A 27,821-nucleotide genomic window follows, 5' to 3' on the forward strand; every position below is an offset into this window, starting at 1 on the left:
TGGTTGTATTATTTACATATGAGCGATGTAGTGCCCCCTCGAGACTGTGTGCTGGTACGGTGAGGCCTGTTATAATTTGTAGCAGAGCAATGTCACATTTTGTTGCGGGTTGTGTCTACGTCTGACAGACAACAGCAGTCTGCATCATGGTAATTACTAAAGTAAGCGCAATATAAGTGATTTTGTGCCAATCATCACCTTGGTGGTATTCACTTAATTTTGGCACCCACGGGTGGCTTTTTCCAGGCTATATATATATACTGTGCATAATATACCATTTCTTGATAAATGAAAAGAAAAACCAACATAAAATTGGCACTTGACACAAAGTCATGGCATTTCAGAGGTGGATCACTCCAGCACAACACTAGACAGTGTATGTATTGTGCTTTAATTATATTTCCCAAATTAGCTGTGTTTACATTCTTTCATTCACTGTAATAAAAAGCAGTGATGGTGAGCAGGAGGTTTGTTAGATGTGTGTGTTTTAGATGGTGGTGGAGAGTGTTGTCTGACAAGTTGCTCCCATAGCTGTTCAATTGGTTTGAGATCTGGTAACTGTGAAGGCTGTATGATATCATTTTCATACTCCTCGAACCATTCAGTGAGCATTTATTATGTTTCGACACTCATTTATTCAGGTTGCTCCCTTAATTAGTCACCTGTCTGTATATTTAGTAACTGTGGAGAGGAAGTAGCTTCATTGATACTGTATTTGACATTTTGAAAAAACAGCCAATATTAGCCTCAGCAAACTGGCAAACACGACTGCACACACAATGAGTCAATTACACCGTCATAGTGTGTTGTTTTTATTTGTGAAACAGTAAGTCGGGCACTCAGCAGGGAGCTCACAGGGATTTTCTCCTTCCTGGTGTGTGTATGGACCACCAGAGCATCAGCTGCACACAGATCTGGGGGAAACTCACTTCATTAACACGCTATTTTAGGAGCACCCCATGCAGATGCAAAACGAAACATAAACACGCCCCATGTAAATTTCTCCAGTGGGTATACTGGGAGGGATTCAATCATTTTGGTCAAACACATGAGAGTCTGCTCACTATATGTGAGAGTGAGATTGTCAGAGTAGAGGTGTAATGAACCTGACACTGTCTCTGAATCAGAGAGGTAAAAACTCTTAGCTGTAAAGGCTCATTGGGCTAAAGACATAGTACCATAAAACCCAAGAGGGAGCACCACAGTATGAGTGTGTGTTTGTAAATGCAGTTTGGCTGGGAAAAATAGGCATCTCATTAACACCGCAGGATACTCCAGCAGCGCAAGCGGGGCCCCTTTTGCCAGGCATGAGAGAACCGACGACCTGAGGAGGATTTCTTCAGAGTTTCCGACACGTCATGTTTTCTCCTTTCCCTGGGCAAGGAAACCAGTGGTGCCCTGCCTGCTTATGAGAGATATGTTTGCGGTTACTTTAATAGAGGAGTCCATAAAACTGTTGTTTTTTAGAAGCTACCAGTGAACATTACAGCTGGGATTCCCTGCAAAATACATCGCCTGCATCCCCCCCCCCAAAATTGGCTGCGCTGAGGAGAAAACACTCTTCTGGAAAAAGTTCCACCTGTGTGTTTAAAATAACAGATTGACCAACGTAAATGTTTCCTCTGCATTAACAGAACAGAGAGAGGTGTGAGAAGGTTTCCATGGTTATACAACATATTGCCTTACTGCAAAATACAGTATAACCATTAGCAAGACACCATTAAACTATTGCAACATACAGTAAGTGTTGCTAATTTTGTGGCAGTGATGATTATGACACATTTATATGATGCTCACAATTTATTTTTTTCTACTAGGTGTTGGAAATGCTCATGATATTTACACATTACATTACACAACAAAAACCTATCATCATATCAATTTTAGAGCAATTAAATGTTATGTGTTATGTAGAGCAGTAACTAACCATTATTTTCATTATTGATTGATCTGTTGATTATTTTTTCTCAATTAATTGATTAGTTGTTTGGTCCATAAAATGTCAGAAAATGGTGAAACATGTCGATCAGTGTTTGACGTCCTCAAATGTCTTGTTTTGTCCACAACCAAAAGATATTCAGTTTACTGTCATAGAGGACTAAAGAAACCAAAAATTTTCACACTTGAGAAGCTTGAATCAGAACTTTTTTTTTTTCTTAAAAAATTACTCAAAACAATTAATCAATAATCAAAATAGCTCAATCAGCTCTAGTGTCATGTAATAACAGGTGGTGATATATGAGGGGGGTATTGGAAGTCCTGTCTTGGGTTAAGAATGGTCTTTAGTGGTGGTGAGGACGCTCCTGCACAAAGCAGAACATCTTGTAAGTGAAGTGGAGGATAGTTTCAGGTCAACAGGTATATTGATGATGAGAATCCCATCTCCACTTAAGAGCAGAACATACAACATACTGATAGAACAACAGGGAGCACCAGAAGCTTCCTACTGGTCTCTTATGTGGCTGAACTGTCAGAGCATCCAGCCAGAGTCATACTCACCACAAACCATTCAACATATTAGGATCTCTGCTTGTATCCAAAACAGATAACAATTCTTGTTTCTGTGTCAGAAACAAATATTTTAGTCGAAAAGTAACATAGATGGTAGCTGCTACATTAGCTACCATGAGTCACAACAGTCCCATAAACTGTGCAGTGAACAGTTACGCTACATGTTCACCTGCTGCACTTTACAGGACTGTGGTGACTCCGGATGGAACGCTGTCTCTGAATGTCTCATAATGAATTTAACGGTTCCATCTATAAGAGGGACAGACTGAAAATGACTTATCTTACCGTCAAAACGAGTCAAATTCCTTGTATGCATAAACATACTGGCGGGATTCTGATTCTTCGATGTGCAGTCACAGAAAAGAGGACAGAAGAAACAGAACAAATCTTGAAATGTTTGGTTCATAAATGAGCTATTAGGGACAAATAACATCAAGGAATAAGGCCAGTCATGTAATTAAGTATGTCATGTCTTTGGTGGTGTAACACACATTTGATTTACTCATCCATGATACAGCAAATGAAATAAAAAATGAGAATAACATAGAAGAAATAGAAAAGAATAACAGATATAGTCTAATTTAAAAAAGTAAATAGAAAAAACAGCTTTAACACACGTTTATCCCCAGAAAGTCATATGTCTGACTCTCTATCTGACTTTTCTGCACAATACATGGGGAAGTTTTGGCAATAAATGGCATCAGGTGCTCTGACACAGTCTGTGGTTGAAGTGAACTGACAGCTCCGCCAACTGGGATTAAAGCTGAAGCCTCTCAGCATCCTGATTTAAACTGTGTACGCCTAGATCTTATAGCTCCTCCCTTGGCTATATAATTGTAGACTCAGCTGGACTTCCATCAGATTACTCCCCACTGCATGCCCTTGTTCCACAGCCCCACTCCTGGACAGAAAGGGCGGAAGATGCTGACCACAAGCAGCGGTGTTATGAAGAGCTTGTCTCTGTGGATTATTTTCCTCTTAAGCTCCGGTGTTAACGCCAGGAAGCAGCGCGATGATAGTGATGATGATGAGTCCTGGTCGGAGAGTGTTTCCAGGGCGAGGTGCGCGTCTCGGTGCCTCAGTCTGCACAGCGTAGCTGCGCTCTCCACATCACTGCAGGTAAAGCACAGTTCATAAAGTAACTCAGCGATCAAGTTGGTCAGTCATAGTGATTTAGTGTTTTACATTACATATGTGCAGGCTACTTTGAACTTATCTCAAAGCCATAAAAATCACATAATCAGAGCTTTCATCAAAATTTCCTCTGATGTGATGTAGCCTACTGGTGGCGCACATTGAAGGACCAAATTAATAAGTTTATTTTAGGCCATATTATAAGTGTCTGACTACAATTTACAAAGTTTATTTAGACCAATATCATACATATATCAGTGCTGATAAATCCTTAACAGTGTTTATTTATTGAACTCATTGCAGTTTGTCTATAGCCAACTCTTTAATGAAAAGTATGAAAATAAACTTTTGAAAAGTATCACAATGAACAACATGTTGTGTAAAATACATAATTCACTGCATTATCAGGCAACTATAATGTATATTTAGAAAGCAATATGCATAACAATAGAAGCAAACATGATGGTCACGTCACAAAACTTCTGCAAATTTCAGGTGTGTGAACTCTTCACCACCTCAGTCATGTTTTGCTCCTGAGTTAATTGCACTGAGGAACTGTTCTGCTGTGTGTATTTGTGATCAGTGTTTGAACTGTGTGCATGCACTGATGATGGAACCATGCGACTGCACTGATAAAAAAAAATGTTCATAGCTATGTGGTCATTAAAATGAACTGAGTAGAACTGAAGTTGATGTACTGCACAAACACTGAGAATAGGCTTTTCAGGAAAGTAGGAGACATCTTATGTCCAGCAGTTCAACTTTTGAAATATTTGCATACTTATAGATTCTGGATTTTACATTGAGGCTAAAAGAGCAGATGTCATCGAGAATTTGACGTTTTTTGTAAAAAAAAAAAAACATATCAGACACAAATAAATATTAAAAACAGAGTATTTTTATGTATATTAAAACAGATGGGATGCTACAGCTCCACACATGATGATAATTCATCTATTTTTTAAACATTACATTCCATTTTTATTCAAATCTGCCCAGTGTCACTCACTGACTAACTCATCGATGATATAGTTCATCGATAATATAAGACACACACATACTTCATATAGAGTAGATAACTCTTACTACCTTACTAAAAGTCTGTGGGAGACTTCTGTTTGAGTCTGTACTGAGTGACAGGAGCCAGACCATAAGGCTTGTTATCCTGATTATATTATTCAAATAGATCTATCCTCTGTCAGTAAGTATCTCCCCCCACACACAGACACGTGCACACACACACACACACACACACACACACACACACACACACACACACACACACACACACACACACACACACACAGAGTTAATGCAGCAAGTCTGCTGCAGGCTCCAGAATGATGTCGACCCACTTAGAGCAATGATAACTGCACAGAATGATGTTCCAGTCCACAAAAAATAAGAAATCACAAATGAGAAATCAGAGTAAATCGTGAATGCCTCTGCGGTGCTGCTTTGGTATTCTTTTGCATTGCAATTGCTTGGTTTTATCACCACTAAACCAAGAAGTAGACATAGACGTAGAAGTTGATCTTTTGAAAGTATCTTAGCTCCAAATCCTCAAAACTACACCTCAGACATACACCAGTTGATGCATCATTCTTGGTTTAACAGTGCACAGCATTCAGCAGATGTGAGTCAGTGATAGTTTTGTGCAGCACTGATATCAAATCATCGGCTGCTGAAGTGTGAGGAACACTCTCATTGACCACTTGGGGTGGGGTAGAGGAACAGGGCAGGACTGAGATCATGAATGATGGGACAGGGTCAGAGTAGATGTCCGGTCAGTCCTCCCCCCTCTCTCTCCTGTCATAGATCATCTGTCCACAGGAACAATATGCTTCTGTTACTGCTATATTTTATTGCTTTAGTCCCTTTAGAAAAAAAACTGGGACTATTTCAGTGCAGATCAGTAATTGTATAGACAGAGGCCCCACTGGAGGGGAGCTGGGTTCTGGGGGCCTAGAGCTGGCCAGGGCCCCATGAACATGACAAGGACTTTAGATATTTATTGTATAGTGTCATCGTTGTTGAATTATGTCAAGAAACTCCAAATTGGTGGTCAGGGCTTTCCTGCAAAAGCGAGACTGTCTTTCAGTGGAACTTTGCTGAACAGAAAGGTAAAAAACTCCCAAAAAACAGAAATCAGAAATTATATGAACAAGTTTTTTTAAATAAAGTGTTTGTTGCTTTTTTAAATTTATTTTAACAGTTTGCTGTATTTAATGTTTTTAAGGTAGAGCTGCACTGATTAATCGATTGACAGAAAATGAGTAGGCAACTATTTTGATAAACAAATAATCATTTTAGTCTTTGCCTTTGTTAAGGAAAAATGTCAAACATTTGCAGGTTGAAGCTTCTCACGTGATGATTTGAAGCTTTTTTTTAATATATGATTAAACGAGTGAACTGAATATCTTCTGAAGACGCCAAATAATTGTTAGATTAATCAATAATATGAATTATATCAGTGAATTGGATTGACTGATATGAGACTCATTCAATTCAAACGTTACTCATAACAACATAGCAGACTTGCAATATTCAGTTATATGCAGAAACCACATTAATAACAATATAATTCTGTTGTAGGCAGCAGCTGTCGGTCAGATCTCCTTCACCTGCAGCTTCTCTGAATTATCACAAAGCAACTTAATAGAGATATCAGTTGATGAAACGGATATTTTAAAATTTTCCTTCATGCACCTGGTAAAACTTCAGGTGACAAACTTGAGGCTGACACAGACACCACCAATCCATCTGACCTTACAACAGTATATTACAAAAAATCAACAATTGCTACATTAATAATAATACTTTTGATAAAATATTCCAAACTCAAGGTTCATTTATTAGCTTTTCCTGGAACTTTTGAATATATTAGAGCATGGAACTTACTTGGACATCATAATGTGACCGAAGTACATGAGTTTGGTTGCGTAGTGGTCAAGGCGTAAGAACATCATAAAGAGCCACCTGTTACCACATGACTCAACTTCTGTATATAAGTCACATGATGACACCTGAGCAAGTTCTCTTTGCTTAAGAAGCTTGTGGGATATGGTTGAAAGCTCAGAAAAAAATAGTAAGTTAGCCTTATTTTTTAGAATACTTGTCTTTGAATCAGTCTTAAAAAATAGTCAGGTGCCCAAATGAACACTTGTTCATACTGACCATTAGAGGATCCCTTCATAAAGTACTTACAATGTAAGTGATAAGGGACAAATCCATAGTCGTCCTTCATTCAAAGATGCATTTAAAAGTTGATCTGAAGCTTCAGCAGTCATATCAAGTGGATATCTGCTACATTTTTAGCATCAAATTCCCTCTTTGTGTTTCCTCGGACAGTGTTTCCCTGTTGATCTGTGGTGGAAGTATAGTGACAAAAAGAGGGACTTTGGCACTAAAAAGAAAGGCAGTGTGGCACCTGACTGTTGGTGCCACACTGCCTATCAGTTAACTGCCATTGTTATAACTGTAAGTCCCCATGGCTCCACCCTAGTCAGCAGCACCATCTGCAGTCTGTGGGACGAGACAGGAACAAAAAGGAGTCCTGGGACAGAAATGTACTGTGCTTCACTCTGTTGGGTTTAAGTATCCAATGATTCAGCTGGAAAACTACCTGCTCCTGGTTTGTGGTGTGTTTGTGTGTTTTGCTTCAAAATACATGGATTTACGTGAAATATACTAATAAGGTATTAATACAAAATGTTTGACTCATTTCCTCTCCTATGTTATACTGAGTTTCAGTGTATTACTGTTCCACGCAAACCATTAACAAACATGAATGAATCACATTACCACAAACTAATTGGTGCACAGTGCAGTGGGAGAATTGAAGGCCTTGCTGGTAATACAGCCTTGCCTAAGGCATTTGTGTGTGTGTGGGGGGGGTGGGGGGGTGGAGGGGGTTTGCCATGATGGATTGGGCAGTGACTGTGTGATATTTACTTGTTTACCTCATCCTTATTTAGGTTCATTTGATATGTTTGGTGATATTTACAACCCCCAATCAAGTCATTTATATTGGCCCATGGCGATGAGTCAATCGGACCGTCCCTACATGTTATTATTCCTGCTGGGAGCTGCTGCTTGTTCAACCACTACATTGTCTGAGCAGCTCCACTGAAGCAAAGTGTAATGATCCGCTGAAGTGGAGCTCAGTTAGTCTTGAGGAAGTTTAAAAAGAAGAAGCACAACCTTCACTTCACTAATCCTCATCCCCAGAGGAGACAGTTTCACTCAGCTTGCCATCAATCACGCTCTATTTATTTATCGATAGAACAAATGTCAGTGTTTGAAAGGCCACATGTAACAGCAACACTCACAACTGTGTGCAATCCCACAACTCATTCAACCTTGATAATTAATGTTATTATTATGGTCTGTCCAAGGTTTTCATTGGTTTTTAAATGCAAATGTAATGCAACACACTTTGAAGACTGACATGCAATGCACACAAACAGAATGATATGATGATAATTTGATAATTTACATCATATCATTGATAGGGCATAATGATAATTAACACCACATAATGGAGGAAGACGTTATGTCCTATATTCAATATTACATACAATTAACAAACTTTAAAACATTAATTCATTGCACCTTTAATTGGTGTAATGACTCTCTGTTTAAGGACTATATAAACTCATCTATTTTTACTTGGAGGATAAGGCTGAGGATATCATATATTTTTCTAATAGTTGACAATTCCAATTTAGGCCAAAACCAACAATTAATTGATATACGTATGTAGTTTATTCAGCTCAGTATGATAGGAATCACATTCATATTGGATTCATCTGTAGCACAATGGTGGATGGGTGTGTAGTGCACCCGACTTTGGTGAAGGAGGACCAGACCTGCCTTTCTACCTTTCTATGTTCAGATATTGTGGAAAGAAAAAACTGTTAAAAAAAACTCACTAAATGTAATTTGGGGTTTTGCAGTTTAGGCTTATTCCTCCGTGTCGTTGAGCTCCATTGTTGTCCAAAAACAATTAAAAACATGTCAGTGAGTCACACTGTTGCACTGGGTGACATGCTCCTTCATAACCATGAACACACACACACTGTAGTTTATTTTTCAATCCCACACATACCGTCCTGCTGCCACAAATACTCACTAGAGCATCAAATGTGGATTAATCCGCCACTGAAAATAGTCCTCAACGAATACAATATTTCCTCCTGTTTGAGAAATGTTTGTTAAAACAGTGACCAGCTGCTGTAGGAAATAACTGAGACTTTATGAAACTTTATATTTGTGAGCGTTTTTAAAGATTTATATCTTCAGTAGGAACAAACAGACTTGAGGCTGTGTGCCACAGACAGTGTAGAGGAGTCAGAAAATATTGAGAGACAGAATAAGAAGAATATAGAATGAAGCCAGCCTGATCCTTTAACTTGGGCAAACAGAGGAATGTGGGTGAAGAAAGAAAATCCTGCCCCACATTAAAACTTGTGCATAAATTGAGTTATTTAAAGTGGATAGAGGAGATGTATGGCGGTGTTTGAAATACATAATATAATTTATGGATTTATTTTGTTCAGTATAAATCCATGAACTGAATACACAGGGAAGAATCCATTGTGGAGTGTGGCACCTTTAACAAATCTAAGCTATAAGAGGAATACTGATCAGACACCAGTTTGCCTCTGAAGTCACACTGGAAAAATAAATCTACTGTATTACCATCTCATGTGACTTGACTAGTGATCCTGGATCTGCACTCATTATTTTTCAGCATGTGGCCTGAGGCTCACAGTGGGGAGCCATGAAGGACGTGAAGTCCCACAAACCGGAGAAGAAAAACAGTCATTTGTCTTTATACTGAAAAATAACAGTTGCGCTGCGCAAAGTGTGAACTCTGAAGCTCTGTTATGCTCTCTTGACAAACTGTAATTATGTTGCCTGCCTCTGAGCTGTGGCAGCACTGTAACCTATAATTAGGGCATTAAAATGTATTCCTCTGCACTTAATTCAATTAGATCAGCTTATTCATTTGTGCTTCTCTCTTTGTCTCCCTCTTTTTTATTCTCCTCTTCAGAATAATGGATCCTTGGGCTGGTGTCATAATCATAAACAGTGCGCAAAGGTATGTAACACATACACCAGTGGTTCCCAAAACATGGCAACTCCCCATACACACACACACACACACACACACATACATACACATACATACATAGACTTACATGTGACCCTTTTACATAAAAAAATGACACCATCGATACTTATAAGAATTTAGCAAATGAACAAAACAGACAATAGTGATTTATGCAAAATATATGACAGATATGAAATAATGTATTAATGATATGAAATCCTAAATAAAATCACTCAGACAATAAGACTGTTGTGGTGCAGATTTTCAAATAAATGTTTAACTTTAAGGCCCTGCACACCCACACAGATGATTTGAATCATTTTGGCTGATCTCAGGACTCTGTGGGTTTGTACAGGCTGACATCTCCTTTATTGTCCTGTTAGATTTGATACAACTGTTCAGGTGAAACAAATTACACCTTTAACATTCTTGTTAGTACATGTGACAATGGTGACATCATGTAATTACCAGCATAGCTCCACCCAGTTTTAACCTGAGCAGAGGTGTAATCAGCCAGAATAAGTGAAAATGTCTGTGTGGGTGAGTAGGAGCCATTCCTCAATTGAAAAGTTGAATTTATAAGAAATAAACAACTTGCTTAGTTCAATTCACCAGGGTTTTTGCTGCTATAGTCTTAGTATGACCAGCATCTTATGGTAGGTAATGTGTGCAAATGTTAAATGGATATTGCTATGTAATTATTACTGAGTGACTATGTTTTACATTTACAACATTTAACATTATCCTGTAATTGTAACTACTGGCCACAGAGGCCGCTGTTCAGCAAGAGTTACATTGGCTCGCCTTAAACTAAACAACAAATAAAAGTTATGAAGCTAAATGGTTATTTTTCTTTCATTCTGCTCAAGTTAGTTTACATTAGAGGTTTCTGAGGATAAACACAGATATTTCTTTTACTAACCTTTCTTAGTCACTTGAAGTACTTTGCTGGCTAACGGTAATGATTATTTCTAGTGGTTTACTATTGTAATGACATCCACGACTTCGTTCAGGTCTCGCTACCAGGAGTGGTTAAATTTCACTACCTGCTGACGATATGATTGCAATAAGTCCTCCAAATTAAATCACAAAATAAGTCGATGGTCCATGCACTCCAGGTGAAGTGTTTTCTGTTCTGGTGCACCTGTCAGCAGTAACTGGCAGGACAACATCATTTGTCTGTGCTTTCCAAAACCTTTACACATTAAAAAATAATGTTTTATGATGTGACAACGCTGTGGTTAAGGTCTGGTTTGGTTTAGGCACAAAAAACACTCATTTAGGGTTAGAGAAAGATCATAGTTTGGGTTAATACACAGCAAATAAACTAGGCTACACAAAGTGTAGTTTTGTCAGGATTTGGCTACGTTACGCATTGCTGTAATAAACACAGTAGAAGAAGTAGAGGTTGTGAACTGGAAACAAAACCAGTCGCCTTTGCCATCTATAAGAGAAAAATGGAAAGGTCTTCAGGAATTTGTTTCAATTGGGCAAGTGGTAATTGTTTCATATCAGCTAGTATTGGCCATATTTCATGCTATCCGGAGAGGAAAACAACGGAAACTGCATGTAAAATATTTGCTATGTGGGAACTTATTTGCAATAGTGTTTCCACCTCCCATTTAGTGCTTTAACTCTCTTTAAAAAAGGGCAACAACCACCTCAAGTGAGTGCAAAAACTTGCAAAATTAAGTTTTTTTTTTCCATCAACCTTTTCTAATGCGATACTTCAAAATGCTAATAAAATATGCTGATGGAAACACAGCTAGTGATTGATGACTGACCACTATGATACTGTACAATGTAACTACTGTTCTCAAGATATATCCTTGCTCCTAAGGGAGCTGTTTTATCTCATGATATCTCTCTCTTGATCTTACTTGGCAGTTAGCCCGGGGATTCTGTTCATATTGGATGATAGTCCTTTTTCACAGCAGACATTTTGACGTGTCAAAGCAGGAAAAGCACAGGTGCAATTAATATCAGTAATGATGTCTGAATCTCATAATCTCATTAATTTCATTATGGCTTCTTTGGACACTTGAATGAACCTGAGCCATTGTTAATGTTATCAGTTCCACCTGTGCTTTTCCTGCTATAACAAGTCCAAATGTGTGCTGTGGAAAAAAGTCTATTCTGCAGCTCACGATTTCCATCCACTGTCAGCATTTAGTGCTGGTGCAGGAGGTAGTGTGTAGAGAGGTGGGGAGAAAGTTAGGATGCGGGTGGTGGGTGGATAAGCAGTGGAGCATGAAGTTTGTGTCCCATCACAGACATTCCATTTTTTTTAACTTGCTAACTTTCCTTGATAGGGTTGTGGCATCACTGTGAACCAGGAAAACTCAAGAGCCAGAAAGAATTTAGTGTTACCATGACAACTAGCAACCATTTGCTGTCATCATCAGTCTTGGCTGCAACATAATTGCATATTTAACAGAGTTTTTAATATGGTGCCTTTTATTTTTATGGCATATTTCTTCCATTTTTATTGTTTTGAAAAAAAAATCGTAAATTTAATTGCGCATGATTTTTAAATTTTGTTTCTATTAAAAATGTACAGTAAAAATACAAAGAAATCTTGCTTCACCTTTCGTCCTTCTTTGCTGCAGCATCCAATTAGGAAACCACTGACATACTCAACACTGCACTTTATATACACATTCACATGCCTGCAGCACAGTTTTTATGTTGATATCATGTAATGATCTGCATTAAAGCATCCATTTAGCTGATCTGTCTAAAGATAGGAAGTCATATGGGACTGCTGGTATAATAAATCACTCTACCTCCAAGTGTGTGAACAGTGTGTGTGTGTGTGTGTGTGTGTGTGTGTGCGCGCCCGGCTGCTTGATATGTTCGCAGGCACATGAGCATCTTTATATGTTGTTTGTGCCTTCTGCTGCAATAAATCATCCCACATGCAAACCAGTATGTGCACTGTATGTGTGTGCATGTGTAAGCCTGTATGTATTGATGGATGCTGGTGTACTGTAGTGGTTATTACCCATTTCTGAGCTGCACCATTCATCATCAAACTTGCGCTTTATTCTCTGACATCCTATACATCACAGCAGTTTCCCAATAATATATCAATGCTCATGAAAGAGGCAGACAGTAATGGATGGAATACACACTTGGAAAGCTCCCTCCATGATATGTTATTCATATCATAAAACTCCGCCTGCTAACTTTCATGATATTATGCTCATGTGATTTTTAATTTTAGTTTTAGTGTGCGACTACTTAGCCTCGGTGTGTTTAGATATTTAAGACCCCCCACTAGGAATATCGTCTTCGTGTTGAGCAATAGAGATATTAACACGCCTTAGCAGCCTCTCACTTTGGTTACCATGCGATCCTAGTGATGGGTAATTGTGATGACATGTTAGCGCATTAGACGTCTCCCCAGCTGCATTATTAAGAGCTTCTAAAGTGAGATATCCAGGCCGTTTAATGAATGATCACAGGGAGGAAATGTTTTCATGTCGGTATGAATTAGTTCACGAGAGCTGCTTCATCCTATAGTGTGTGGTGTTTTATCAGTACAGTAATGTTCTGTTGATCTGTGCATTCCGCACAGTGAATATATAGAATAATAGTAATATCTTTATGATATGGTGATGCAGCCTGAATTCTTCTCTGAAGCGTCTTCTGATATTCTACCATCTACAGTACAGATGTAATAAAACTTCATATGAAATCAAGGCTTTTACCTGGATTTACCGTATCTGTTTCTCTTCATGAAATCAAAGTGTTTTTTTCATTTAGTGCAGCTCCTGTCTGTATGTTGTTTTTTGTGCATATATTTATTATATAACTCATGCACTGAGGCAGATGAAGGAGCAATCACTGCAGAAACTTGCTTCAATGGACTAAATAACAGCCACCAATTAACTCAATGCACACTCATATTTGAAATTTAAAAAGCTTCTCACACTAGCAAACATGCATATATACATATGCAATTATGCAGCAGATAATGAAGACAAAGACAAAGGCAAGCATTTTATCATTTTGATGATAGTGACAGTATTTTCAGTTTCATCCCTTGTACAGACTTTAAAGGTGACCTATTGTGCTTATGTGCATATTAAACATGGCTCAAGTGTCAAATAATGAGGTAAAGATATGTTAAAGTTAAAAGCAGGCTTCAGACTGCTCTGAATGCTCGGTTTCCAACGTTTTTTTCTACTTTCAACTCTAGCCGACGTCAGCTTGTGATGGATTTCTTTATATGGTCATCTGCTCCGCCCACATCATGCCAGTTCACTGCTCTGCTCTGCTAACATTATGGCTTTTTTCCATTGTTTTGGCGCTAGTCACATCAACCATGACTCTATTACACAGCAGGGCAAAGTAAAATAAGTTGGAGGTGTGCTGGTTGTCTGCAGCTCTTCATCAAACATCATCATCACTGTGGCTGTTTCTGCTTGTACTGTTCTTCCCTGCATTATTTCTAACTGATGCGCTCAACAAACAGCTCTCCATATGTTATTGTGTTGTCAGGTTTCAAGTGCCACTAAAGAAGCTCTGCTAATTTAGAAGGCACACGTTTAATTTCCTGTAAATTCTTCACAATAAAAGGGCCAGTATAAGATAAATATGGAGTTTTTTGAATGGTAAATCATGCAAAGCTACTGTAGTGGAGGCCAAAAATGAAAATACAGAGCTGGAAATGAGCATGATAGGTACCCTTTAACAAACTATATGAGAGGAACATGTCACCCAGTGTAGCGATGCAGCTCACTGATGTGTTTTTAATAGTTTCTGGACAACAGAGCTCTATGGCACAGAGAAATAACATATGTCAGGCTTTGGATACACACACAATACTTGTTAGTAGGATGAGTTCATTCTTGGTTTGGCTCTGCACATGAGATTTGTTGACAATAAGAAAAATATAGAAAATTGCCAGCCTTATCCTTGAATGTAACATTATCTAAAATCAACAATTTGGTGGATTCTTGGCTTTGATTGAGCTATTTTTTGTCCATCCTATCTGGCAACATTATTTGTGTAGATCTGAGTTCTGCAAGGGCCTAAAGTTGAGACCCAAATCTGGCCTGTGCCTGCGTCTTTAAGACCTAAAGTGGCTGAACTGGTGCCCCCCAACTTTACTCTAAACCCACCCTGAAGCTATATGTTTGCTTTATTTCATCAATCACTGACAGTCAGTTCGCTAGGCCAATGCAAATATTGTCTACACTCTCTCTTTCACTCTTTCCACTTGGCGTTGTGTTCTGCTACTTGACACATACCTGATGGATTTGGCAAAGTATTTTGTTATAATTAGTAGTTTTCAAATACAATTTATAAATGAATGTCTTTCTTTCTCTCTCTGACTGTCGTAATATCTACATCCATCATTTGTTCCAAATAGATACACAATGCACAAGAGACAGAGTGTAACCAATGCATTGCATTAGCCTGGCAATCTAACTGTCAGTTATGGATGATTTCTTCTTTCATTGTTGTGCTTTACAACAATATAATATGCCAAAAACTATGAGACATACTACTATATCTGTAATCCCAAACCAGGAACTATTACTACCATACTGCTGAGTTCAGCTCGCTAAATAATGACTATAATTTGTTTAAAAAATTTTTATATTGTGCCTAAGGTTACCCCTACTCTCGTGTACAGGTAGACTTTAAGAAGCCTGTTCACTAATAACATGAAAATAGTCAGTTCCCCCTAGCCTTATCACTGGGCCCTTATCTCTGATTCCACTGCTAACTTTCTGAAATGAAAACACCAATGTGAGAAGTAGTCCAGCATGCTCAGAATGACATTTTGATTTTTATCTCCACTCATTTTGTGTGTATAGAGCAGTGTTACCCTTTAGTGACTTTTAGTTTAGAGAGCCCTTCAAATGACACTTGTGTTTAATGGTGGTTAATTATGAAATGAGAGGCTCTTACAGCGTGATGAGAAATCGATGCTTTCCTCTAAAGGATTCATCACCGAGAACAATTTACTCCAGAGCAGCCTCATCCTCTGTACACTTAAGTTTTCATCAACGTACAGCAGCAGAGCTTTAAATGTAGACGCGGTAAAAACTGTCAGAGTTGCTCTGTGATGACAGGTGCTCTCTGAAGTATTGCCACGGAACTTGCAGCTTTTTCATCTTGTCTGCAGCATCTTGATCAAAGGCCACTTTTCATTTACGGAAGCTGCAGCTCAGCTATGTCAGGGCTGTGGTTGGCTTTGTTCAGACACATTGTTTTGTGTTTTGGGTTCATTAGATGACATTATAGCTGATCATTTCTGGTTTGGAAAGGCATGATATATCCCCTTTAATTTGTCTTTGCTACTGCTATATTACATATGTTCACATATTTGAGGAGGTCATGTGACCTGAAACCACAGCATCCACAGATATCTGATTAAAAAGCTCAACTAGCTTACTTTGTGTTGGTGTCGTTGTTTCTATGGTGAAGATATTCAAAAGCACTGATGTTTATGTGAACTTATCTGTACGATCATACAGGTTATTAAAGTCACATTCTTCATAAATGATCACTAAACCAGATGGTTTTGACTTTGTTGGTCTGGAATCTGATTTATCAACATAATTAAAACACATCTTTTCACCCATGTAATACATTTCATGTAACATATTTTATGGATAATATAATTTGGCATCATGTGCTTGTTACACAATAATAAGCATATGCCATGGGAACCTGGGCTGTATGTAATAGTGTATCTAACCTAATGAGTCTCCACTTTGTGACCCTGTGTTTAGGATGAAGAAATATTGTATAAGCACGTTTTGAACAGCCATACTCAGGCAACTTCTGTTCAGATATAATATTTTATTGACACATAATAAAACACAAACACATTTTGACAAGTCACATGATTAACAGTAACATGAGCAGCTGGTGCTGTGTGGAAGAAATGATCTAATTTGTGCTACTGTGTAAGTACCGCTAGATGTTTGCCATAGAAGAAAGTCTCTCTTGTTCCTTCAGCTCTGTCAATTCTAATAAAACTATTCAGATATTTGCTAAAATGTAGGCGCAAGATATTCACAAGCAGCAGATGTCAGTGTACACATCATACATCCCCACTTCAGGTATAGACAGGAAGTTAAAAGTGAGAATGACTTAATGAATGAGAGCACTTCCTTGTTGTTGAAACACATACGGTCAATATCAAATATCTGCATGTGAAGACCAGCTATAGGATTTGATCATTTCTAAGTTTTGCTCCCCCCAGTGGTAAGATGCAAAAAAACTGTTAAGTGTACATGTTTTTTGGTTAAATACAGAAGCAGAATCACTTAATTTTACATAAGATCAAACATTATATACATTATTATATTTCAATTCAATTCAATTCAATTTTATTTATATAGCGCCAAATCACAACAAAAGTCACCTCAGGGCACTTTTCACATAGAGCAGGTCTAGACTGTACTCTTTAATTTACAGAGACCCAACAATTCCCCCTTGAGCAAGCACTTATATCAGTGTCAACAAAATACTCTGACACACAGCGTTTCAAAAGCCCCACCTCCACCCCGGCATCCATCGGCTCTGAGTCTACCCTCTCCTAGGGGAAAAGTTAGTATCATCACTCCCCACTCACCTGCTATGCAAAGCTCAGTGTTTGTGTTTCCTTGTGGGGAGTGAAGAGGTCAAAGCTTAGATGCAAACATTAATGCTGTACATATTCTACATTTGCATAATAATCTGCTCCATGTGAGTTGGAAAGTCATGAAGTTGTCCCTAAGGTAACAAAAACTGAATACATTCAAAAGCCCTTGATTTAATTGACCTAAAACTCACATATTCATCAGGACAGCATGGTGGCTTTGTGAAGCACAGTTTATCTGTGACATGGGCACAAAAGGTGTGAATACTAGACAAAGGCACTGATTAAAAATGATGGTGACAACTGGTGTCCTCTGTGAGCCTACGCTTACCCACAACACCTTTCTCTGCATGTGTACCTTTTTAGTACCATAATTCCAGACTAATAAGTAGGTTGGCATGTTCAATCATGTAGTCAATGCTCAAACACAAGAACATATTATAAATAGCATGATAAGTGTCACATGGGTAAGACTGATTTGCAGTTCACACTGGAACTTGGACCTTGTGAAAGAAAAAATTGCAGCATGTATTTATTTATTTTGCAATCAGATTAGGTAATAAATCAGATTAAGACAAGAGATAAGACTTCTGTAGAGATAAAACCAGGTGAAACATCTTCCAGGTGGTAAAAAGGAAGCAAAACTCAAAGTTTTAATTTGGGTTACTTTGTTGTTAAAATCAGGGTTTAGTTTTGGAAATATTCCTGATGTCTTATTTTAGGCTGCTACTGTATCAATCCCTGTATCGATACATCCCCGTCCAGCTCTTCAGCTCAGAGAGGCCTGATGAGAAGCTTGTTGAAGCTTGTTGCTGTGAGACAGCCCATCACTTTGGCTCGTGATCATTTGGCCCCCTGTCGTCCTCACGGGCCCCGGTGGTAATGAGTGCTTGTTAATCCTTCTGTCACTATCTCCTCCAGGCAGACAGCCATTTGCAAGTGCCAGAGTTGATTAGCAACACACTCCCACACAGTCCAGTTCAATTCAGCCTTTTAAAAGAGCTTAAGATTGCACTACTGTAGCATTGGAGCAATGGAGGGACATCATGCACTGACACTGGTGTCTTAGCTCACAACCTAGACAATTGGCATTGAGCATGGTGTAACAACCTTCTTTCAGTAGCGCTTGGCAGTCATTAGTGGACTTTAATATTCCCTACAGCCTTGTTGTGATGTTTGACTGAGAGCCAGACATCCTTTTCTCTCAGTCGTCCTCGCCTCAAACTCACATTTTCAAATGTATAAAAGTACTTGTGAAATAATTTGCTTGCAGTCTGTTCCTCGGAAAAGGCTGAGGTCTTGTCTGTGGATGTTTAAAGGTCTGGAACACTTTCAAAGACAATGCAAGTTGTTGAAACAGGAAGCCAGAGACAAACACAGGGCCTATTTCCCCTCTGAGGGGTTCGTCTGGGCAGCGAATCAAACAGCGTGGAGCACCAAAAGAACAGCATTTTGCACGGTCAGCAGAGAAGTTGTTCGCCCCATTATCTCTGGTTGGTCATGGAGGAGCGCACCACTCCCCGCCAAAACACACACACACACACACACACACACAGTCAAATAAACACAAGTCAAGTTCTGTGACCCAGAAGAACGGATTGAATCCCAAACTAATTCCAATTTGGTGCTGAATTCTGCAGTAGAGACAAAAATATCTCTGTTGTCTTCACTACCAGTGGGGACTTAGGTGCTTTCTCAAATCTCTCTCAACCGCATCACAAAGTTCCCCCCAGTCAGCTTTATTTGCGGTATAGTGGGTTGGAATGCTTGGTTTAAGCTTGAAATGGGGCGGAAAACTAACTGACACTGAGGTACAATGGGAATGGCACGAGAGTGGGAACGTCAGTCTAGATTAGTGGACGAGTCTTCCCGTGGAGACCGAGGAGGAGAGATGGGAGATGGCAGGGCTGGCACAGGGCTATCAGACATGCTTCGAGGAGTCTTCATCGCAGAGGAAGAGAGAGCTGTACGCCACGTGTACAGTGTAGACCACTTTTTCTCCCCTCTTCACTCACACCCCGTAGTGGTGCACATTACTGGTTCTCAGGCGACATAGAAAAAGATCTGCTAACATCACAGGATGAGGATAATAGCAGAACATAACCACGCACCATTTCATCAAAATGTGTCATCACAGTAAATTCAAGTTTAAGGAAGGCTTTTGAAAGTAATAATAATAGTAAAATTTTCTCACTCTTGCAAACAAGCTGAATACATAAGCAATAAAACATGCACTCGCTCAATTCAATAAACTCAGTACCAGTAGCTTATGGTGGCTAATCTTAGCGAAGTTTATATAGAGATTGTCATGTAAGTCACATTACTTTGTCAAGTCACTGGCTTGCTAACTCTTCTTTTCTTGAGCTACATTATGGTTTGACTTCTACCATGATCCTATAATTATACATTTTGGCTACAGTGACAGTTGTTTAGCAGAAGTTTTGCTTAAAGGAATCAGGAGCCCAAATTAATATTGAAACATGTTTTTCTTGCTGTAATCATTCCTCCTGTTCATACTGACCATTAGAAGATCCCTTCATAATGCACTTACAGTGTATGTGATGGAGGACAAAATCCACAGTCCTCCTTCTGTACAAAGATGTATTTAAAAGTTTATTTGAAGCTAATATGAAGCTTCAAGTAGATCAAGATCAAATCAAGTAGATATCTTTTAGTCTTTTTGTTACTATACTTCCACCGCAGCTCAACAGGGAAACACTGTCTGAGGAAACACAAAGAGGGAATTTAATGCTAAAAAGACTGTAAATGTGTCAGATATCCACTTGATATGACTAACTCAGACTGATGAAGCCTCATCCCCCCATTGGTTTCCATTTTCTTTATTTTCAATATAACTTTCAGACTCACAGTGAACACATCTGCTTTTATTGTTGTCAGGTCAACTTTCATTATTGCTGTTGAGTGACACACATTATGACGTAAGTCATACAAGTTCAAAGTCTTTTCATGCTGTCGTGAAATGAATTCAAAACAACAGCTGTCAGGAGGGTCAGAAGAAAAAAAAACACACTAGTTATGCTTTGGGAAATTTGCTTTGGGTTGTATCCATCATATCAGTGTCAGATTAGAGTAATTAAAAGATAATATCAGTGTGCGGTTAAAGAAAATATAGCGTTCTATAAACAATAATTTTTATTGTATCATGGCTGTTGAGTAATGGTGCAGGCTTACAGAGTTAATGGAGCCGTGTCATATATTTTTATGGCTATTTAACATAAATGTGGGATTCACCATATGAATATTGTAATGTTAGACTGAGTTGAATGTGCACATGTCAGGGTTGTGGTTGGGCGAATGAGGGGTACTTGAGGAATATGGAGCAGAACTTTTATACTTGCAGGGTTGCAGAAATGAACAGCCTTAGGCAAACTCAGTTAGATCTCCCGCAGTTTGTGTGTAAACTGAGCAACATCAGCTGTATTTAAAGGTGGGCCTCTTTCCCCACCGATTTATTCATAGTTTCCTACAACTATTACGACCCCCTCACACACAACATACACACACACATCCCTTCAAAATCTTTAACAGCTGTTAAAAATAAGCCTGTTCACCTCATTCACTAGGAGACAACATGCCCAGGGAAGATGAGAAATCACCGTCCTTGCCAGATCTTTTATAAAGCAGACACTCCCTTAGCTCTGGACAAAACAAGTTATTTTTACTCTGTATCCTTTAAAGTCTCAAAAATTAAAGCATATTAATCTCGACATGAGTAACATCCTGTCCTAAATGGCTCTAAAGTTCCTTTTCCACTGCTGGGACTTAAAAGTTCACAGTTTGTCTTAAAACAGCAGTCAGGTGTCCATATGAACAGTGAAAGAGGTTTTATTGGCTGTAATCATTCCTCTTCTTCATACTGGCTCTTAAAAGATCCCCCTCAAATGTGCTTTCAATGTGGGGGCCAAAATCCAAAAAATCTTCAAAGCGTATTGTTTGGCTGTGTGTTCTATCTCAATTTCTTCCAGTCAAACATTGACTTTGTTGTAGTTGTCTTTGTTGTGATGTGAGGTCACGAGTGTTTCACAAATCAGACACTGCACTGAGACCTAATTAGACCAGCTTTGGACATGACTGCACAGGGAGTCTTCACCCCTGAAATGTCCTTAACATGAAAAGCCGCTAAAAAAACCATTTGTAGAAAAGCAGCTACAACATTTTATTATGAAAGATGTAAAGAGAAAGTGATTCTGAATTCATAGGTTCAGAGTACCCTGTCAAAAGAAACTTTTCTCCACATTGATATTTGTGAAAATGATTGCTGAGGAAGGCAGTCAGCTTAGGGAAAAGCTCAGTAAGCGAATCTTGTGTTCAGAATATATTTTATCACAGATGCACTCAGCAATCTGTAGTTAAATCAGAGATTAATAGAACTTGTGAGAGGCCCTAGCTGCAATGCATTAAAGGAAATAAGTTTACCACGGTATGCACACTCTGAGGGTACATTAGCAGTGACCATAACTGACTCCTGCTGAGAAACTGATTCATCCCCTAAGAAGATATCATGACAACAGTTGCCGAGCTCTATGAGACCATGAATATGTCATATTCTCTGTAGATCTCAGCAAACAGCTCATAGTGCTTCTCTAACTTTCAGACAACTTTTCTTGTCCTTGTGATGTTGCTGTATATCGCTCTCTTCCCCACTGTTTTCTCACTACGGCATGAAATTACAATCAGTGTACCCTCACTCCCCTGGGCCCCCTCTGCTTACTGGTGCAGGATTCTGCTTCATGGTATAGAGGGCGATGCAGTTAATTAGTGACATGCTCCAGAAGCAGCCTGAGAACGCAGGACAACATTCATTAGCTTTCCTCTCATTTTATATCTCCGCTGCAATGTAAATGGAGCAGTTCATGTCATATTCACTCTAATGGTAATACAACTGTGAGGAAAATAAAGCATGTGCTTACATGTATCTACATTTACACTCTCTTATGGACTCTGGATACTTTGCCTTTGTCTCATCACTTTTTGATCAAATAATAGATCAAAAATGGCAAATTTTCCCTAAATGTCAGATGTTTAATTACTTCATCCAACCTTATCTTCAAAATATCTAATTTGCTTTGAAAATGTATTTTGGCGGAAACAAACTGACTAATTGGATAATATTTACTGGCAATGTTTTTGGTCAGTGCTTCAAGCTTTAATGATAAACCTCACAGTCTGAATAATCATATTAGCATGAAATGGGGCTGTTTCACTGGATAGGATTATCCAACACTTACTAAATGAAACCTTTTACTCCTAATCAATCCACAGTGATATGCACCTCAAAATCTCACACTTGTTTCTTTTACTTCCACAGTGCCTGGAGCCCTGCAAAGATTCCTGGGTGATGAAGAGGAAAAGTAATTGCAGAGAGCTGTGTGAGGTACACTGCGACACACAGTCACATTGCATATGTGATCAGAGCCTTTTGTAGAACCCTTCCCATTAAAATAAATGAATACGTAATCTTGGAACCCATGACAGTCAATATTAACATTAGAAACAATGAAAGGTCCTTGAGCCACTGTTTATTTTCAAGGGTTACTCTGTCAGTCACGCTAACCAGTCTCCCCCTGACCTATCCAGCGGGTGTTTCCCAAGAAGCACTGGGAGTGTGTGACCAGCTGTGAGTTCCTTCAGTCAGTGTTGGCGGTGAAGCAGGGCAGCTGTCCACCTCCAGAGAGAGCCAGCGGCTTTGCAGCCGCCTGCGTGGAGAGCTGTGATCATGACCGAGAATGCTCCGCTCAGAAGAAATGCTGCTCCAACGGCTGCGGCCACACCTGCCAGTCTCCTAAAGACCTCTACAAGGGTAAATAGAGCTATGAAGAAGAAGCCCAACAGAAACATATTTATCCAGCATGTTACCCAGTCAGGAGAGAACAGTGGTGGAAAATAACTAAGTACATTTACTCAAGTACTGTACTTAAGTATAATTTTGAGTATTTCCATTTGATGCTACTTTATACTTCCACTCCACCACATTTCAGAGGGAAATATTGTACTTTCTACTCCACTACATTTAATGGACAACTTTAGTTATTTTTCAGATGAAGATTTGACACAATGGATAATATAACAAGCTTTTAAAATACAACACATTGTTAAAGATGAAACCAGTGGTTTCCAACTTTTTTGGCTTTTGACGTCTTACAAAAAGCAGTGTGTAGTCGGGGTCACATTTCACATGTCTATGAGTTGTTAACAGCTCCACCAAGTAGTGATTTTTCCCTCTAAACTTCTCACATGCTTTCATTTCAATAAATGTTCACATCATTCAATATTTCAGCAAAAATCAAAGACTCCTAGGTTGGGAACCACTGGACTAAACTAGCTAACTGTATATAAAGTAGTGTAAACTAGCTCCACCTCCAGCAGCTACAACAGTAACATGCTGCTCTAACACTGATGCTTCACTATTAATAATCTAATGATGTCATATATAATAATATATCAGTCAGAGGGACCAAACCACTACTTTTACTGCAATACTTTAACTACATCAAGCTCATAATACTTATGTACTTTTACTGCAATACTTTAACTACATCAAGCTCATAATACTTACTTACTTTTATTTAAGTAGGTAAGTTTTACTTGTAATGAAGTATTTTTACTTTGCTGTATTGGTGCTTTTACTGAGGTAAAGGATCTGAGTATTTCCATAACTGGGAAAGAGCTCATTTAAAATTCTATTCTAGTTATTTTATTCTATCAGGAGTAATGTGACTTGATCTGTGAGTTCTCTGGCTGTAGCGCTGTAGCTCAGGTGTGATAATGATTATGAAAATAACATTTCCAGCAATGCTGCAAAATGGTGTGTTTTCTGCTTTGCACATATAAAAGAAGCACAATTGCATTGTTTCCTCAATTTTTGTTTAAGTCTCTATCACTAAAAGAGGACCTTGTTCACTGTTAACAACAGCACATAAAATGAGCCTTTCCATAGAGAAATAATGGTATCCTCACATAGATTGTTACCAAGTTGCTAAACCTAAAGGAAGTCAAACCTCTGTGGTTAAACCTGCAGCGCAGAACTTTTACAAATAAATTGCCAAAGGAGTTCACACAATACTGATTAAGCCTATCACCTCCAGATAAATCTCTCTGTATTTCACAGTACTCAGAGTTTTAAATCTGGTGTTGGGTTTGACATTCCTGCACTGGCTGGATGAATGTTACTGTGCATACTCTATGGACAGAGCATATGCACTAGAGACTTCTGCTAGCCGAGCCGGCTAACTTCCATTTAGCTCTCTGCTAACTCGAAGGGGGATAAAATAATTTTGTCTCTTCTAGACTTTCCAAATGTTCATTTTGTGGGGGTTGTGTGATGCTCAAAACAGTTTGTCAACCATTTTACAGTTGCAACAGTAGCAACAGAGTAGGTTATGGTGGAGCCTATGACGTAAGCACATCAACAGTGTTTCTGTAATTACTGTCACTGAAAGGGGTGACAAGGGGGAGACAAAAGTCCCACATTCCAGCTTTAAATCAGGATTTAAAAACAAATGTTGTCTTTTGGTAGGAAACAGGATGCAAACAACAGTCTCATCCGTTAAAGTGCCACACTCTGTTGAGCCAACCATCCATCCCTACGTCCTCTGTGATTTAGTGGTGCCAGAACCACTTCTGTCTTTGTTCTTGGCAGACAAGAGTCATACTTCACATGATCATACGAGGTCCTTCTCAGGTTAATTTTAGACATTTGAACAAAATATATAATTGTATTCCTCTGTGCTGTAGACCTCTGCTCTTGTCCAAAAACTATTAAAAAATCATTCATGAGTCACACTTTGGATACACACAATACTTGTTAGTAGATCAGTTCACTGTTGGTTTGGCTCTGCACATGAGAAAAATATATCATGAAAAATAGAGAAAATTGCCAGCTATATCATTTAAAACTCATTTCACTAGTTTGCAGAATGTCCGCTGGAGGAGCCGGTTGCTACACATGCACCACCTGTGGCAGCATTTTAGATCTGCAGATGAAGACATATCAGTGTCACTTACAGGCAAAAACAGCAAGAGCTGCAGCAGTTTTAGCACTTGTGCCGCCTCCAGGCAACAACTGTTATATAACTGCAGCAGTAACACTCACTGCATAGAGATGGTGCAGTTATTACACTTTCAACACCTATTACTCTCTTCGCCCGAAGATAGCGCACATCTGCACGTCTAAACTGCAACTGTTATTACTTTACATGCAGTTTGTGCACTGACACCTTGTATTATGAACACTGAAAAATAATAATGATCATATATATATGTAAAAGAATCTTTAGACTGATGAACTATGCAATGAACTGAATGTGCTACAAATGTATTATTATTATTGTTATTATTATTATGTAAATTTAATATTCCCCCTGCAATGTCTTTATAAACTCTGAAGTACATATATTAATATAAATGTGCTGTGTTATTAAAATCATCATCGTCATTATTAAGTATTATATGCTGTGACATGACTTTAAACTGTCATAAACTTCCTGTCAACCTAAAAAAAACATGTCATCCCAGCCTCCCCTGCGCCGTACCTTAGATAAATGAAGTAATTCCAGGTAGAACATCTCTTGCTAACAGTGTGGCTGTGCTGCTGTGAGTCTGAGTGAGGTGGAGTTTGCCCTACTTAGGCCTCCATTGTCAGAGGAGGGATCAAAGTAGGGCTGAGGAAAAACACATCCTGTAAACCTGCAGCAGCAGGTTCAGGCCTCACTGGTGGTTACACACACACGATGAGAGAGGAATGATATGGGAAAACTCATTTTGCCTTTCACACCGTGTCACTGAGTAAAGCTGTAAATCCTGGCAGCCTGAGGGGACACTGACTGAGCTGACCAAGTGCTGGCTGTCCTCAATATGTGTTGAGAATTATAGTATAATGGTAGCTAGGGGGTAAGAGAAAACACTATGATTCTAATCACAAGAGTTCTATTTATAGTATATACAGATTAAAAAATGTATAAAGGCTCACAAATCATCCTTTCAGCTCAGTTTTAATTGCACTTTTATTGGCTGCTGCAGCTGGTGGACACATATACACACACATATATATTACAGGATAATGTTTCTCTCCCAGGTGCTCCTCTGAAGCCAAGGAAGGAGTTAGGCTTTGAAGAACTCTCCTCTGGTCAGCTGGAGGTGCGCTGGTCCTCCCGCTTCAACATCTCAGCCGAGCCTGTGGTCTACATCCTGCAGAGGAGGTGGAACTTTGGCATCCAGCCCAGCGAGGACACCGCCACCTCCTGGCAGGTGGCTGCACAGGTTAGTTTAATGCACTGAATATTACTGCTGTGGGCACAATGGGTGTATGTTGTTTTGTCAGGAAAAGTATGAAAAGATCAGGGGATGTATTTATGAAACAATTCTCAGTGCGCTGTTGTTACTAACTTAACCTATAGTCTCTAATTCTAACCAAACTAAAAGTAATGACCGTGTCAGTCCAGATTTATTACTGTAGGTCTTTGGTCTGTGAGATTTTTAGCACTAAAACAGTTCCTGAATATATGAGAATGTATAGTTTAAAAGACTTAAAAACAGTCGACAGCTTGCTATTAGAAGATTTAATATCATGGAGTTTATAAAACAAGTGCTTAAAATGAACATTTTGATTGATAATCGGCATTTTTGGCAGCAGACATTTCAACTTGTCATAGTAGGAAAGCAGATGTTACTAATCACATTGTTGTCCAATGTGACTACACACAGCAAGGACTTTTAAATGCTTTTACGAAGCTAATACATTTTCTGTTTTTGCTGACATTGAAAAGTTGCTAAACTCATGGAGTGGACAACATATTAGGTACACTTTTCAATATAATGCACTCCAGTACACCACCACCACCACCAACAACTACGACCTCAGTAATAGACATAAAATATAATTATCACCTTTCTGACAATGTCAACAAAAACTGAAAATGCATAAACTCTGTAAAAGTAGAATTTATGGCAGAGCTTTTGTATTGGGTCACATCAGACTGTACATGTGTTCTTAATAAAGTGCTTGGTGAGTGTATGAATCACTAACTTTGGTTATTTTTTCAGGTAAACTGAGGGATTTAGTGTTCAAATTAACATTAACAATGTCTTTCTTCTATTAAATATCTCAGTATGATGAAGATATATGACTGACACTGCTGCCAAATGCAAGTTCAACCCATTATTCTTAAATGTCCCATGTCTGACGCTGCTGTTTTATATAGTTTTGGCTGTCTGTCCACACTGAACTGACAATTCATGCCCCAAAAGTTAGCTTTTTCAAAAACACTCTCTAATCTGGATACATCTGAAAACAGTGACATAAGCCTGGATGGGGGCTTTTGTGGCAGTAACGTTAGGAAGACAACTTTCTATTGCTTCAAATCCAAATAGGTGATTACACAGTACCATAAAATAGTGATTTTATTACTGTCATGTTTCAGTGCAGCAGCACAG

The 27,821-nt window shown here is 38.8% G+C and overlaps 1 protein-coding gene across 2 annotated transcripts in view; it reads left to right on the top strand.

Moving 5' to 3' along the window:
* Window positions 1-3,298: 3,298 nt before the first annotated feature.
* anos1a (anosmin 1a) overlaps window positions 3,299-27,821 on the top strand; it is a 40,135-nt gene continuing 15,612 nt past the window's right edge. For both annotated transcript variants that reach the window (XM_067583339.1, XM_067583340.1), the window contains exons 1-5: window positions 3,299-3,630; window positions 9,704-9,751; window positions 22,699-22,764; window positions 22,968-23,190; window positions 26,464-26,648. In XM_067583339.1, coding sequence (XP_067439440.1) covers window positions 3,388-3,630; window positions 9,704-9,751; window positions 22,699-22,764; window positions 22,968-23,190; window positions 26,464-26,648 — 765 coding nt within the window. In that variant the 5' untranslated portion in view covers window positions 3,299-3,387. The remainder of the gene's footprint in view (window positions 3,631-9,703; window positions 9,752-22,698; window positions 22,765-22,967; window positions 23,191-26,463; window positions 26,649-27,821) is intronic.

Source organism: Thunnus thynnus, chromosome 24 (genome assembly GCF_963924715.1).
Source record: "Thunnus thynnus chromosome 24, fThuThy2.1, whole genome shotgun sequence".
Taxonomy (NCBI): Eukaryota; Metazoa; Chordata; class Actinopteri; order Scombriformes; family Scombridae; genus Thunnus; species Thunnus thynnus.